The 16,116-nt window shown below is 39.8% G+C and overlaps 1 protein-coding gene across 3 annotated transcripts in view; it reads right to left on the bottom strand.

Moving 5' to 3' along the window:
• Positions 1 to 1,020: 1,020 nt before the first annotated feature.
• The window catches only part of LOC140430493 (ataxin-1-like), a 49,737-nt gene continuing 34,641 nt past the window's right edge, over positions 1,021 to 16,116 (bottom strand). For 2 of the 3 annotated variants that reach the window (XM_072517993.1, XM_072517992.1), the window contains 3 exons: positions 14,131 to 14,177; positions 7,781 to 9,660; positions 1,021 to 7,442 (listed from right to left, as the gene is read on the bottom strand). In XM_072517993.1, coding sequence (XP_072374094.1) covers positions 6,939 to 7,442; positions 7,781 to 9,556 — 2,280 coding nt within the window. In that variant the 5' untranslated portion in view covers positions 9,557 to 9,660; positions 14,131 to 14,177 and the 3' untranslated portion in view covers positions 1,021 to 6,938. The remainder of the gene's footprint in view (positions 7,443 to 7,780; positions 9,661 to 14,130; positions 14,178 to 16,116) is intronic. The other variant, XM_072517994.1, reaches the window with a different exon arrangement.

Below are 16,116 nucleotides of genomic sequence, written 5' to 3'. Positions count from 1 at the left end.
AATTCCTGAGGCTGGAGAAGGTCAAGTTGGTCTTGAGGAGTTTGGTGAATGGGTTCACCCGGAGGTGGAAGCCGTTTATTTATTTCCTTAAGGAGGTTTGAGGGGGGGTTGAGAAGGGGGCGGTATTGGGGGGGTTTGGGTGTTGGTTGTTTACAATGTTGTTTGGTTAATTTATTATTTTTTTTAAACAAACAATTTTATTTTGAGGTATTTTAGGCATATAGAAAAAGTGACATTGTACAGTACTAAAAAAAAGTCAAGACACAAATTAAACAATAGTGCAAACCACGGCTCTGTTCACGCACGGACCTGCCTCAATATCCCCTGTCTTTTGTTTATTTATATGAAAATGCCTTGAATAAAATATTTTTTAAAAATAATTTCTTCAGCCAGGTGGTGAATCTGTGGAACTCATTGTTCCAGAAGACTGTGGAGGCCAAATCGCTGAGTGTTTTCAAGACACGCTTTACCGCACTTCTCCCGCTCTTTACCCCCCCATCCCAAAGACAGACAGTGTCAGTTGTGTGGGAGGACAAACAAACTAAGACAATCGCCGTCACATGAAAATGACTTCTATCTGCACGCCTCCAATAACATTTGTCTCCTTTCTCCCACTATTCACCATGCTACAGCGGCGTTGAAATAAAATTAATTCACTTATTGGAGATGTACCCTTGGAATATCTTGAAGGCACATTTCTAGATAAAAATATTCATAACTTGTGCACAATCTGCGATACCATTTATATTTGGACTTGTAGTGCAATTGGTGAGCCTCAAAAAATATTTCTCAGCGCAAATGTTTGGTCGAAAAGGTTTGAACAACGTGGTGGGTAGAGTTAGAAAATAACCAATTGGAAAGAAAAACGGGGGCACGATGAAAAAGAAAGCTCTGGCTCAATTGGCTCCCATGATCACAACAGAAAAACAAAATTTGACTTGATGGACTATACAGGGGATTAGTGGCGTAAGCAATGCTGTTTGCAATTAATGAGCCCATTCAATAATTACCAAGACAAAGTAAAATGTAGAGTTTATATTATGCAGTGTTTACATACCAACAAATTAATGCAATCATACATAAGAAGTTAGGCTTGACAATAAAAATACATTTTCTTTTGCAGTACACAAAATTAACATTAAACAGCATAAAGGCCACAAAAATACAAATATACAAATCTAAAACTTTAATTTTTTTTTAGAAAAAATGGTTACAAAAACACAAGATATAGGTTAATGCTTTCAAGGATTCTGGTAGGAATGCAGTGATTCTAACACTCAGAAGATGACCAATACCCATTTATCTAAAGCAGTAAAGCAAATGAGACTGAAATTGAAGCCTGTTTCTCGTTAGCCTTTGCAGACCTTTTCCATTAATATTTCTACAGATAAAGCTCAAATGCCTGAAACCTTCTTGTTTATATGACAGTGTAAGAAAATAACTGCACGTTAGCAAATTTTGCTTTCCAAAAACATAATTTATCAGGATAATTTAAGATAAACCAACAAAAAATATCATTTTTAGGCTTTGGAATGGGTTTAAAAGATTCAAATCTTATACGGTGACATCTGCAACCCATAAAATGGTCATCATGGTGAAACATCTAATTAAAATTAATAAAATTTACACAAGGTTCCTGCATTTGTACCATGCTCCCCATCTAGCAACTGTACATTAATGCATATTAAAACAATTCCTATAATAGTCAAAACACAATAAAAGGAAGGAATGTTTTGGTATACATATTTGTGAGTGAGTACATGAAATGTAAATTGTGCCAATTTTGATGCGGGTATTGATCAAATCCTACAGAGAGTGAGCATTTAAATTCACTAAATGTAGATAACAATTTGAAATGGCAAGACAGTCAAGCCTGTAGCCCGAATCCATGTCTGCCACATTTTATGCTGAGGGATCTAAATTACTTAATGCAAAAGCAAAATACCATGGATGCTGGAAATCTGAAATAAAGAAAATGCTGGAAATACTCAGCAGGTTGGGCAGCATCAATGGAGAGAGAAACAGAAGCAAGCCTGACTGGCTGAGCATTTCTAAAGTTTTCTACTGTTATTTCAATTATCAAATGCTTTGGCGCATTTAAATAGAGGGATTTAATAGAAAATAACTTATTCCAAGAATAGTGTGAACATAATTACAAACTCTACAGTGTTAAAAAATGTGAATAACTACTGCAAATTTTATAGAATCAAAAATGTGCAAATCGTAAAAGCTACAAATGGGATTCAGTACTCGGAGTTAACAGCCAACAGTAAGAAGGAACCTTCGCCACCTTGTCCTGGGCTCTCGTCGACTGGCTTTGCTAATTACTATGGCTATTGGTCATCTGCAAAAAAACAACTTTGGAAGCAAGTTGGAAATATTTTTGTCTTCCTCTCCCATACAAGATATGGTATATTGTCTAGCAATGTATGTTGTCTTTGCCAATCACATTCCAGAAAACCAGCTATGAAGAATTGCACTAATTTAAAATGGCATTAAATCCACATGTTGAAACAGTAGCCATCTGCTTGTCTTTGACTTTATATTGTGCATGTGCTGACTAACATTAAGATATGTTATAAGCCAATAGTTTAGTTTTGTATGATTTAAATACAGTCTCCCTTCTGTTGACCTGCAGACTAGTTGAAATGTATACAAATTAAAACCTGTCAGCATCCCTTCTAAGAAATTCTAAAACAAATAAGCTAGTAATTAGTGTTAACTTTCTATTCTTACACAGGTTAAAAAGAACTTGGCGTGGTGTAATAGCAAACAGATGTCCAGTTTTAAAAATCTTACCTATAGCACTTTGAATAAACTTTCTTGTTGTACAGATATATACAATGTACATATTTTTAAGCCACAAAGAATTCATTGTAAATGTCAGAAAACACAAATCGAAATTCAGCAAGGTTGGTGCTTCAAAAGAGTTATCGTCACCTTGAAATGTAAATACTGACCCATGCTGACAGACACACAGATAAAGGAAATACAGTAACCAGATTTCCTACTTATGTATCCAAATTGGATTTTCTCCTGATCAAGTAGTCTGAAAGGAAACTTTCATGCATTAAAAACTTCCTATAGCACAAATATATAATACTAATATTTGTTAAAGTAACATTAAAACATATTATGCACCTAACAGATAATTTATTAGTAGATAATACTTGCCATTACTGTTTCAATTTGCACTTTTGTGAATTTGAAAATGTTCTTGTATAAAAGAACTTTCTGTACATCTCTTCAAATGTTCTTACAAATGTTGACCGAAAGAGACAGTAGATAATCCTGCACAAAAACTACATCACTCCAGGCAATGTTGCAAAAGAAATTAATGAGGCCTAAATACTTTTAAAAATCTAGACGGCAAGAATTTTGAAAAACAACAAATTAAAGTGAACGTAATGTAACTAAATTGATATGGAATTTTATTTTGCAATCTTCAGTCCAGCAAAAATTTGTTTTAACAATCAATGTTGTAAATCAGTAAAGGCTGATAGTTTCTTAATAGAAAAAATATTAAAGCTGCTTTTACTGCAAGTAAGGATAATAAGAGATTCAATTTCTAGCCCAGAGATGAGGGATTTGTATTGTGGGATTTGGCTACAGCTCAAGTTTTGTACTTTGCACCCAGTGCTATTTTACACAAGTAAAATCTTTTAACCTTATGACACCCATAACAGCCTACTTAGACCTTTGGCATAATTCTTGAACTGTTATAGTTCCCTTTTACGTCCTCTCCATGTCAGTTCTCAGCAAGTGCAATTCCCATATAAATTGTAGATGTGGTTTAGGATATAAATACTGCATGAACTGGGCAGTCAGTTACTTCCAGTGACAACACTAAGGATAAAATTTCACAAGAGTGATTCCGAGTACCACAGTTGACAATGGACATTCATTCCTCGATGACAAAATTAGTTTCAATCCTAGGTATTCCCAATGTTCCAGTAAATATGCCGAGCCTTGGATGAAAATAAAAATGACAGGCCTTTCATATAAGAAAATGTCTGGATTTTTAAAAACATTTGCTAAAACACTCGTGGTTTTGGGTTATGTATCACTGTAATTTAACCCGTGATGTATGGGGGGGGGGGGGGGGTCACTGTCAGATTACTGGGGATGCAACAGTTAATTTAAAACAAAAGTAAACTCTGGTATGTTCATTAAGGTGTGCAAAAGTTGATGTTTTCACAGCTATGTACATGAATTTTTGCAAGTTCTATTCCCCCAGTAATTAAATACATTGCGTTTCTAATGCTACTGATCAAATATACCACTTAATTTCACAAAATGGATAAAAGAAACACACAATCAGCTGAAGCGTGTCGTGCATAGATTTCTCAATATTATATTTAAAATCTGTTTCATTAATTGCATACTACATTATGAAAACATGTTTTTTTTCTCTTTTGGTATTTGCAGATAAACTGAAAATGTTACTTTGTTTCTTTAAGATAAGGTTTGGGGAGATGAAAGTTTCAGTTTAAGCTGTCAAAGTGCATATAAATTACATGACAAAAGAAAATAGGTATGCACAGCAACATCAAAAAGTATATTGGGAGGTCTAGTTAATAAACCTGTATGGAATAACACTCGTGGCATCAGCACTGTAATCATTTAAAAGTGCTAAGTGACAAAATGTTTAATATAAAATATAACACATACAAAGGTATTTCTTTTTAAAAAAGTACTTCAGAACTAGTTCTATTCCTAATATTCTTTCCACCTAAATACAAATGTAATTAGTCATATGGCGCTGGAGTCCCCAATCACCAATGGAATAAAACCACATTTTCAAGTGGTGCACCCACTATTCCAGAAATATACCCTAAAATCCCTCAGTCATTCTTCCCCATTGCCTAGTTATCTCTTTATCTATCATCTCAAAGTTACATTTTTCCCCCACATTTGACCTAATTCAACTTTCGACTTTGCTTTCATGAAAACATTAACTTTTGAACAGCAGTGGCAAAAGCCATAGACCTGTAACTGAAGTATCTCTCTATCAAAAAAACAGGTCAACTGCAAGAGGATGTCAGCCACCCAGTTCAGCTGAATTACCCCAAAGCCTTTTTTGTTGAAAAATGTAGAAGTGGAACACAAAGATCAAAAATTTAATATCTTTCTTAAAAGAGATAAATGCACAGACCTACAGCACCATGCTGTAAGGGGAGCCGTATACCAAGAGCATACTTCTGTACAGTTTAAACAACACTTTGTGCACCTAACCTCATTATCTACCTGTAAATATCAGTCAAATGGTGAAAGCAATTGCATCAGCTATATTGTTTGCATATGACCATGCATGAACTGCCACTAGTACAGAAGCATCTAACTGCCTTTCATTACACAGCTAATCCTTTTTCACATGCAGCTTGAACTGAAGCTCACTTTCTTTTCCATTTCTGTTCAATGCGATTAATTAAACCACTGTTGCACCTCAAGTAGATTCTAAACATTAAATGGAATCTTGTAAAAGTTTTTTAAAAAGTGCAAAGAAAATGAAGTCACTCAAAGGTAGGTCCAATTTATGTGTGCGCCCTTTGGAAGTGTACTGATTCGCAAGTCCTTGTTCACCACAAGACATTTTAAGATGACGCCTCTACAGCCAGGAGACACAAATGTGGGTAATTTCAAGCATCAATAACACCACACAGCAGAATTAATCAGTACAGGGTGTTCATTTCACTTACTATTACACCAGAGTACATAAACCTTTTTTTTAAAGTCACTGTTAATCAGATGAATTTAGTACAAAAACACACACAAAACACCTTAAAACATGGTATCTCAGAAAATTACTTGATCCTCTTTGAAGGTTACAAAAGAATGTTCTTACAACATGAAAAGGACAATGTTCTTACCCTTTTGATTATGCTTATTGTATCATAAACATTTACATTATTTTAAATACCTTAAATTTTAAGCTGAGGATAGGAAATCAATATATAATTTGACCATGTGTTAAATCCAGCTTACATTGGTCAATGCATGGCAAATCTTTTATTCAATGACATAGTGAGGACATACATAGTTCACTATGGAGAATTTGGATTGTTTTTTCTGGACTTAAAACCACCAAGTCCTGTTGATTAGCAAAATTAATGCTACATCTGGTAAAGATTAATGGTTCAAATTCAATTTCTATGAAGGTTGAGGGGACCAACATATGGAAGTTGAGACCACCTGCACGTCAATAACCCTTTGCAAAATATTTTCTTAAGAACTTGCATATTTTCAACCAAAATATTACGAAACAACAAGCTATAGGGCTCTTTACAAACACTGTTTTTTTCTCATTTCCTCAGATAAAATATCAAAATTGCATTTTGTGTTTCACCAAGCGAAGTCCCCGTATACCAAATAAATTGTCCACTTTGAAATCGGTCACTAACAATTTTCTTTAAATTAAATGATAACATATCAACATTACTTTTAACCTAATTTAAAAGTTGTATGATGAGAATGGAGTAAAAGCCTGGTTTGCCAATTGAGAAAATAGCTAAGTTGTAACATTTAATACATTTTAAAAAATATATTGAATTTTACATTAGGGGGCCTCAAGAGTTTACCATCTACATTCTTTCATACCAAGATCACCAACCCCAGGCAAAACAAGCATTGCAGGGAACAAAATGAAGAATTTACTACATTAATTCTGAAGTTGGAAAGATTTGCAATTTCGGAACACACAATTATTCATCAAAGAATATTGGCTTTGAACCATTAACAGCAACTTAATTATTTAAGGTAAAATCTGTCACACATTCCCGATTTTCCATTAATATGCCAATGGCAGATCCAATCTCTATGCTGCTAATGTTTTGCGAAAAATTTCAAAAGTACATTTCAATGCATTACTATAACTGGCAAAAGGCTGTCATAATAGGTGTGAAACTGTCTTAATTTATACTCCCTCAGAGTTCATGCAGTTATTTCCCAGCATTTGAACGTCCCTCAATTGAAAGTTTGACTTCCTGTGGTATGAAGGAAGGCCGGGAGGAAATTTTTGCCTCCTCTGATTGAAAACCATCTCTTTGGAAAACTGGGGTGGACCAACGATGTTGATAATTCGGGTGGTTGGGAATGCCTGTGTTTTCAGAGTCTCTATGCAAATACTGCATGACCGGGTCTTTTGAATGGTTTCTAACCTCAGAGTTTCTACTAATGTGGATCGAGACTTCTGGAGGAGCTATGACAACTTCAGATGTTCCCACGGTCCTTGAATCGTGAACTGAAATAGTATTGATTGGAGAGGATGCTGGCTGCGTAGAGCTCCTGCCAGAAGACTGGACACCGAGTGATACACAGACATTACCCACTGTGAGTCTTTGACATGAAAGTCCAAAGATGTGTGCAGTGCGGTCTGGGTTACAAGAGGACCAACCCTGACCAAATACAAAGAATGGATGCTCTGGAGTGACCTCCACACTCACCTACAACACAGGAGAAAAATCTAAATATCTCAAATCCAAAGGAATACATTTACATTAATGAAATAAAAGCAATATAATTCCCGATGTTAACCACGTAAATAAAATCTTTGCTGTTGCAAACACTCCCTGCACTGGTCTGGCTCAACTTTACAAGAGCTTTAACCAAAAAGGCCTAAGCTCCATTATAATCAGCAATTCTATGGGGCAACACAAATGTTTGGGCTACCTGTATTATGTCTGGCAGCCATATTAGTTCAAGCAGGAATGGACTAACTTGGTATCTGATTTTTGACCAACATTTTTTGCTTTATGAAGATTACTTGGAGTTGCAGACTCACCTTTGTTTGAGGTTCTCCTACAGAGAAATGAAGGGTGACATATCCGGGACGCTGGCTTTCAACAACGTCAATCACCGTACTGGAGTCAATCTTTAGCCCGGCACTAATCTCTGCACTATGCACAAAGTCCTGCGCTTGCAGGTCTTCTACACGTTTCAGTTCCCCATTTGCTAACTGGATGATGGCACCTTTCATAAAGTGTGAAGGAATATGAGCAGGTGGGGACTGCTGGACCAGAACAGGCTGAGGGAGTGGTCCCATGGATTGTGATGTCGGAAGTCGAGCCACTGAACAAGCTCTTGTTTGCCCATCAGGATGACTTTGAATTATGGGTTCAGTAGGTGCAACAACATTATTAACCAATGCATGTTCCTCAAGAACAGATGCATCAACAGGCATTAATATTGGCTGTCCATTGGCTAATATCATTGTTTTATGCAAACGTCCACGTTGGTCATCTAACGATTGCCTTTTGAGTCCTATGGTAATGTGCTGTTGAGCAGGCAGATAGGGAGACCGTGGTAATTCTTCACTGGAACAAAATTCCACAATGTTTTTACCTGGAATGATTTGTGAGAGGTGTCTTAATTGCTCTTGACTTTTAAATGAATTTTGTGAAACTTTTATGTTACTTAAGACTTCTTTTCTAACAACCACAGTACCCTGAGACCCTTGAGCACCCAAACTCCCAACTACTTGTTGGACTTCTAGGTCCGTGTCTGGTGTACTCCTCTGAGCTGGAGAGATAACCTCATTTCTTGGTTCTCTGTGAACAGAAAAATGGGGACTGCCTCTTAGATTCTCCATGGATGAGGCAGAGAGCTGAGCTTCCTTTCTACTGCCAGCATAATGGGGTGCCTGAAGCTCTATAAATCTCTCGTGACGTGGTCGTCTCTCAAAATTCTGATGGTCTGCTGCTCCTTCACCTCGGTTTGCAGAGACTTCTATTATAGTTTCAGCAATTTCTTTGTCTTTTGCCATCTGTATGCTATATCTATTTTCATGACAAATATCTGGATTTGGCACTGCTGTGGCAAATGTTGCAAACGATGGTGTTAACAGCGACGGTTGGAAGTGGAGTGGGATCCTAGCATGGCTCATGCCTTGTGAAAGATCTGCCGTGGTTAGGTGAGGCAGTGGTCCTTGTGGAGTCAAATTGTGTACAGGAGAACCAGTGGCTTTACTATAGGTTTGTGCAGGAGATGCTGCCCGTGGAGGAGGAGTGCCAGCCTCAGCCATCATGGAAGGATATGAAACAAGTTGGGAAAGATGAGAGGCGGGGATGCCCACTGCAGAGGAAATCAATGGATTTGGCAGAATCCCGTGAGAGACATATGGTACCGGATATGGAGCTCCAACAAACTGCAATGAAGTGTGGGGTAGCTGGGTGTAATGCACAGGTGTATATGGAACCCCATGGTGCTGAAGAAGTGGAGGTGCAATACTGTATGCTGGTGAGAGATGTCCCATATTCACCAATGAATGTTGAGCACTTAGTGAGTAGTTTGCAGAAGGTACAGCTAATTTGTACATCATGCCATACTGATCCACTGCGACTCCTGGTGAGCTTTCACCGTTATCAGCTCGGATTCCATATCTCAGTGTTGTTTGGTTCTCTTCAACAGCACTTCTCGACCAATCAGCATCGTTTACTGTAGGAATATTGGCTGGTAATGTGTTATTTTTTAAGACATCCTCACCTCCAGTATTGTTCTGTAGCAATTCTCTTTTCTTTGGTGGCAGGCATTCTTGGTTTCGTTCATAAGCAGGTTTCATATTGTACTCGGGGATATTGTTTTTCCTATAAGTATCACTGAGGAATGCCAGCAGGAGAATAAAGATATTCTAGAACTTTCCTCAAACCACCTGCTGACAGGATCCTAATCAGTCAGAGGAGAAACAGAAAATACGTAAGTGACAATAAAAATATAAACAAATTGCTTTCATACTGTAAAATGCATGATATTCTCAAAATAAATGTGTTTTTAAAAAAAAAAGATTTATTCTTGTTGCTGTTCAGCAGGCTCATGGGTGTCATTGTTGAGGAGCAAAAATTACTTCCACTTTTAATAACCAGAGTCCGAATCGAACATTCTCCAAGTGAAGTGAGCCTCCTGACGTAGAGAGTAAGTCTTCTTTAACCTGAACAATAGAGGAGTACCTCTTGGGTCTCCAGCTGAGACACAATAAATAGGAGCAGCCCTTGGCCCCATGAGCCTGTTCTGACATTCAATGAGATCACGGCTGAACATCCACATCAATTTTCCCACCCCATCGTAACATGCCTCAGACAGGAGTTTTCAAAGCAGCAGCTATTACAAGTATCAGAGGCTTCCTTGAGAGCCCAGTACACTTCAAAGGGATTGAAATCCCTTGACATCCTTTGAAATGTAGATCTTCCATTCAATTTTACACAGCAATAAATTGTATTAGCCATTGATTAGACGGTTTTGTTACTCCAGACAGCTGCTTGGTGGATTGTTTATTGATCTTTCCCTTCACGTTTGAATCCATCTCCATTATCCTGCTCCGATGCTAACCACAATGTTTATAAACACTCTTGATTGGATTGACAGGTCCTCACAACATCAAAAGCCGCTAAGTGCTTTGACTTACTCTTTATCACAGCAGGAAACACTTTGTATCTCCCGCCAGTGCAGGGCGTGTAGCTCGCTGCCGCCACCAACAGGGGATTGGAGCATCGGAACAGGATTGGCACCTGGTTTTAGCCTGACACTCGATTCTCCACCAGATCGGGAACCTCGCTAACAGCAGTGGGTGGCAGAGAATTCAGCCTCATCTCTCATTCTTCTAAACTTCAGAGAATACAGATTTGTTCTACTCATAGGCAGACCTGTAATCCCAGTGAATGTTCAATGCATGCCTTCTAAGGCAAGTATATCTTTCCTTAGGTAAGGATAAGGATATCAAAACTGTACATCGTGCTCCAGATATGGTCTCACCAAAGCCAAATAATTGCAGCAGGATTTCCTTACTCTTATAATGCAACCGCCCTCTCCTCCCCCCGCAAGAAAAGTTAATGTACCATTTGTTTTCTGAATTGCTTGACATATTTAGCAGGGAGATGGTGGCTTAGTAGTAATGTCACTGGTCAAGTAATCCAGACTCCCAGGCTATGTTCTGGGGACATGGGTTCAAATCCCACCATGGCAATGGATGGATTTTAAATTCAATCAATAAAAAAAAAAATGCCAGGAGTATACGAAACAAGGTAGGGGAACTGGCAGCATGGGTTGGTACCTGGGACTTCGATGTTGTGGCCATTTCGGAGACATGGATAGAGCAGGGACAGGAATGGATGTTGCAGGTTCCGGGGTTTAGGTGTTTTAGTAAGCTCAGAGAAGGAGGCAAAAGAGGGGGAGGTGTGGCGCTGCTAGTCAAGAGCAGTATTACGGTGGCGGAGAGGATGCTAGATGGGAACTCTTCTTCCGAGGTAGTATGGGCTGAAGTTAGAAACAGGAAAGGAGAGGTCACCGTGTTGGGAGTTTTTTATAGGCCTCCTAATAGTTCTAGGGATGTAGAGGAAAGGATGGCGAAGATGATTCTGGATATGAGTGAAAGTAACAGGGTAGTTATTATGGGAGACTTTAACTTTCCAAATATTGACTGGAAAAGATATAGTTCGAGTACAATAGATGGGTCGTTTTTTGTACAGTGTGTGCAGGAGGGTTTCCTGAAACAATATGTTGACAGGCCAACAAGAGGCGAGGCCACGTTGGATTTGGTTTTGGGTAATGAACCAGGCCAGGTGTTGGATTTGGAGGTAGGAGAGCACTTTGGGGACAGTGACCACAATTCGGTGACGTTTACGTTAATGATGGAAAGGGATAAGTATACACCGCAGGGCAAGAGTTATAGCTGGGGGAAGGGCAATTATGATGCCATTAGACGTGACTTGGGGGGGATAAGGTGGAGAAGTAGGCTGCAAGTGTTGGGCACACTGGATAAGTGGGGCTTGTTCAAGGATCAGCTACTGCGTGTTCTTGGTAAGTATGTACCGGTCAGACAGGGAGGAAGGCGTCGAGCGAGGGAACCGTGGTTTACCAAGGAAGTGGAATCTCTTGTTAAGAGGAAGAAGGAGGCCTATGTGAAGACGAAGTGTGAAGTTTCGGTTGGGGCGATGGATAGTTACAAGGTAGCGAGGAAGGATCTAAAGAGAGAGCTAAGACGAGCAAGGAGGGGACATGAGAAGTATTTGGCAGGAAGGATCAAGGAAAACCCAAAAGCTTTCTATAGGTATGTCAGGAATAAGCGAATGACTAGGGAAAGAGTAGGACCAGTCAAGGACAGGGATGGGAAATTGTGTGTGGAGTCTGAAGAGATAGGCGAGATACTAAATGAATATTTTTCGTCAGTATTCACTCAGGAAAAAGATAATGTTGTGGAGGAGAATGCTGAGCCCCAGGCTAATAGAACAGATGGCATTGAGGTACGTAGGGAAGAGGTGTTGGCAATTCTGGACAGGCTGAAAATAGATAAGTCCCCGGGACCTGATGGGATTTATCCTAGGATTCTCTGGGAGGCCAGGAAAGAGATTGCTGGACCTTTGGCTTTGATTTTTATGTCATCATTGGCTACAGGAATAGTGCCAGAGGACTGGAGGACAGCAAATGTGGTCCCTTTGTTCAAAAAGGGGAGCAGAGACAACCCCGGCAACTATAGACCGGTGAGCCTCACGTCTGTAGTGGGTAAAGTCTTGGAGGGGATTATAAGAGACAAGATTTATAATCATCTAGATAGGAATAATATGATCAGGGATAGTCAGCATGGCTTTGTGAAGGGTAGGTCATGCCTCACAAACCTTATTGAGTTCTTTGAGAAGGTGACTGAACAGGTAGACGAGGGTAGAGCAGTTGATGTGGTGTATATGGATTTCAGCAAAGCGTTTGATAAGGTTCCCCACGGTAGGCTATTGCAAAAAATACGGAGGCTGGGGATTGAGGGTGATTTAGAGATGTGGATCAGAAATTGGCTAGCTGAAAGAAGACAGAGGGTGGTGGTTGATGGGAAATGTTCAGAATGGAGTACAGTCACAAGTGGAGTACCACAAGGATCTGTTCTGGGGCCGTTGCTGTTTGTCATTTTTATCAATGACCTAGAGGAAGGCGCAGAAGGGTGGGTGAGTAAATTTGCAGACGATACTAAAGTCGGTGGTGTTGTCGATAGTGTGGAAGGATGTAGCAGGTTACAGAGGGATATAGATAAGCTGCAGAGCTGGGCTGAGAGGTGGCAAATGGTGTTTAATGTAGAGAAGTGTGAGGTGATTCACTTTGGAAGGAATAACAGGAATGCGGAATATTTGGCTAATGGTAAAGTTCTTGAAAGTGTGGCTGAGCAGAGGGATCTAGGTGTCCATGTACATAGATCCCTGAAAGTTGCCACCCAGGTTGATAGGGTTGTGAAGAAGGCCTATGGAGTGTTGGCCTTTATTGGTAGAGGGATTGAGTTCCGGAGTCGGGAGGTCATGTTGCAGCTGTACAGAACTCTGGTACGGCCGCATTTGAAGTATTGCGTACAGTTCTGGTCACCGCATTATAGGAAGGACGTGGAGGCTTTGGAGCGGGTGCAGAGGAGATTTACCAGGACGTTGCCTGGTATGGAGGGAAAATCTTATGAGGAAAGGCTGATGGACTTGAGGTTGTTTTCGTTGGAGAGAAGAAGGTTAAGAGGAGACTTAATAGAGGCATACAAAATGATCAGGGGGTTGGATAGGGTGGACAGTGAGAGCCTTCTCCCGCGGATGGATATGGCTGGCACGAGGGGACATAACTTTAAACTGAGGGGTAATAGATATAGGACAGAGGTCAGAGGTAGGTTCCTTACGCAAAGAGTAGTGGAATGCCCTACCTGCTACAGTAGTGAACTCGCCAACATTGAGGGCATTTAAAAGTTTATTGGATAAACATATGGATGATAATGGCATAGTGTAGGTAAGATGGCTTTTGTTTCGGTGCAACATCGTGGGCCGAAGGGCCTGTACTGCGCTGTATTGTTCTATGTTCTATGTTCTATTTGCATACTCATTCTCTGTGATTTATTTTCAAGGGCGCCATGGGCTCGCTGAATATTATTCCTTATTAGCCACTCACCCTTTATAAAATATTCTGATATCCCATTTTAGTACCAAAGTGGATAACCTCAAACTGCAGATAGTGACCAGCACAAACTGGAATAAGACTTGAGGAACATGTAACTGCCAGGAAGTCAGAAATAAATCTATTGAAAATGCAAGCAATCGAGAGAGAGAATAAAGACAGGCCAACATGACAAAATTATCCCAATGCTGTGTTCTAACGAATGGGCTATACTTTAAATGTAAATCAACATACCCTCTCCTTGACACTGACAGTCCCACGCACATCACTGGCATCACTTTCTGTGAAGAAAATGAAAGACATGGGCATGGTCCTATATTACTACGGCCAGTGTTCAGATCAGAGGGATGAAGAGTGACCAGAAATGATACTGTTCCTGAAGCTTGCACCGAGTCCAATCTGGTCTCTTTGTTTTAGGCCTTCAATGTGGCAAAGAGGTCAGATTGGGAATGCGCACTGAAGTTATCACAGCAACTCACAGATCATCAGGTCACATTTACAGACAGACTTTGTACATTAGCAGCCTTTTCTCCCATTGTCTCCAATTTTTCACTGTTTTGTTGAGAAGAATCCTTACAGGGCAGAAGGAGGCCATTCGGCCCATCGAGTCTGCACCGACACTCCAAAAGAGCACACTATCTAAGGCTATGCCTCACACTGTCCACATAACCCAGTAGCCCCACTTAACCTTTTGGACACTAAGAGCCAATTTACCTTGGCCAATGCACCTAATCGGCACAGCTTTGGATTGTGGGAGGAAACCAGAGCCCACGCAGACACAGGGAGAACATGAAAGCTCCATAGCCACCTGAGACCAGAATTCAACCCGGGTCCCTGGCACTGTGGGGCAACTAAATACTATGCCACCGTGTCGCTTCTGTGAGAATTTTTCAAGTTTTCCCACCCCCATAGCTTTTTGCATATTTTGCATCTTATAATGCAGTCCCATTGTCTAACTGATTTCTTTATATATTAAAACAGTTTACTGAGTGGTGTATCTGCTGATTTTCTCCCACATCTTAATCCAACTTTATAAAATGCTCATTCATCCAGTAAGAGGTCTCACAACATCAGGTTAAAGTCCAATAGGTTTATTTGAAATCACAAGCACTGAAAGCTTTAACCTGGTGTTGTTAGACTTCTTACTGTGCCCACCCCAGTCCAACGCCAGCACCTCCCCATCATATTAATTTCTAGATCTGATGTTGGTTGTACGCCTGAAACATTAACCTATCTTTTCACTTTACAGAAGCTGACTGATTTGCCACCTATTTTCAGCACTTTCTGTTTAGGTTTTGGATCTCCAGCATTAGCAGTCTGCTTTTCTTTGTCCTGGTATCATTTGATTTTTATTTTGGAAAAGGTACTGTAGGTATTATGTAAATCACTCCCTTATCTTTATAATTTACCAATCGCAACATGCAAGACACATATAGAAACATGGAAAGTAGGAGCAGGAGGCCATTCGGCCCTTCAAGCCTGCTCCACCATTCACTTTCACCATGGCTGATCATTTAATTCAATAGCCTAATCCCACCTTCCCCCATATCCTTTAATCCCCTTTGACCAAGTGCTATATCTAACTGCTTCTTGAAAATACACAATATTTTGGTCTCAACTTCTTCCTGTGGTAATGAATTCCACAGGCTCACCATTCTCTGGGTGAAGACATTTCTCCTCATCTCTGTCCTAAATGGTCTACTACCCTGCATCCTCAGACTGTGACCCCTTGTTCTGCACACACCCACCATCAGGAACATCCTTCTTGCATCTACCCTGTCTAGTCATAGGTTTCTCTGAAATCCCCCCTCATTCGTCTGAACTCCAGCAAATACAATCCTAACCGGCTCAATCTCTTTCCATATATCTGTCCTGCCACCCCAGGAATTAATACTACACTGCAACCTCTCCAGAATGGAAATCTATTGTTCGGAAACACCAGTTATCTGGAAATCTTTTGAGTAGACCTAAGCATTTCCTTGAAATCATCAGCATTATTTTAGTACAGTCCTTTCGGAGCGCAAACATGAACAATACAATACTTGGATAAGTTAAATAATTTTTATTACTGTTTTATAATGTTTTATGTTTCAGGTATTCATATCTATCGTGTTTTGCAGTTCACGGACTTGTGGTTAGGCATTCTAAAGCCATTGTATAATTCAGAAAATCCCAAAATTCAGAAATGACTGCGTCTCAATCATTCTGGACTAGAGACAT

Source organism: Scyliorhinus torazame, chromosome 10 (assembly GCF_047496885.1).
Source record: "Scyliorhinus torazame isolate Kashiwa2021f chromosome 10, sScyTor2.1, whole genome shotgun sequence".
Classification (NCBI taxonomy): domain Eukaryota; kingdom Metazoa; phylum Chordata; class Chondrichthyes; order Carcharhiniformes; family Scyliorhinidae; genus Scyliorhinus; species Scyliorhinus torazame.
Note: the sequence above shows the minus strand (reverse complement) of the source record. Positions and strands in the feature narration are given on the sequence as shown.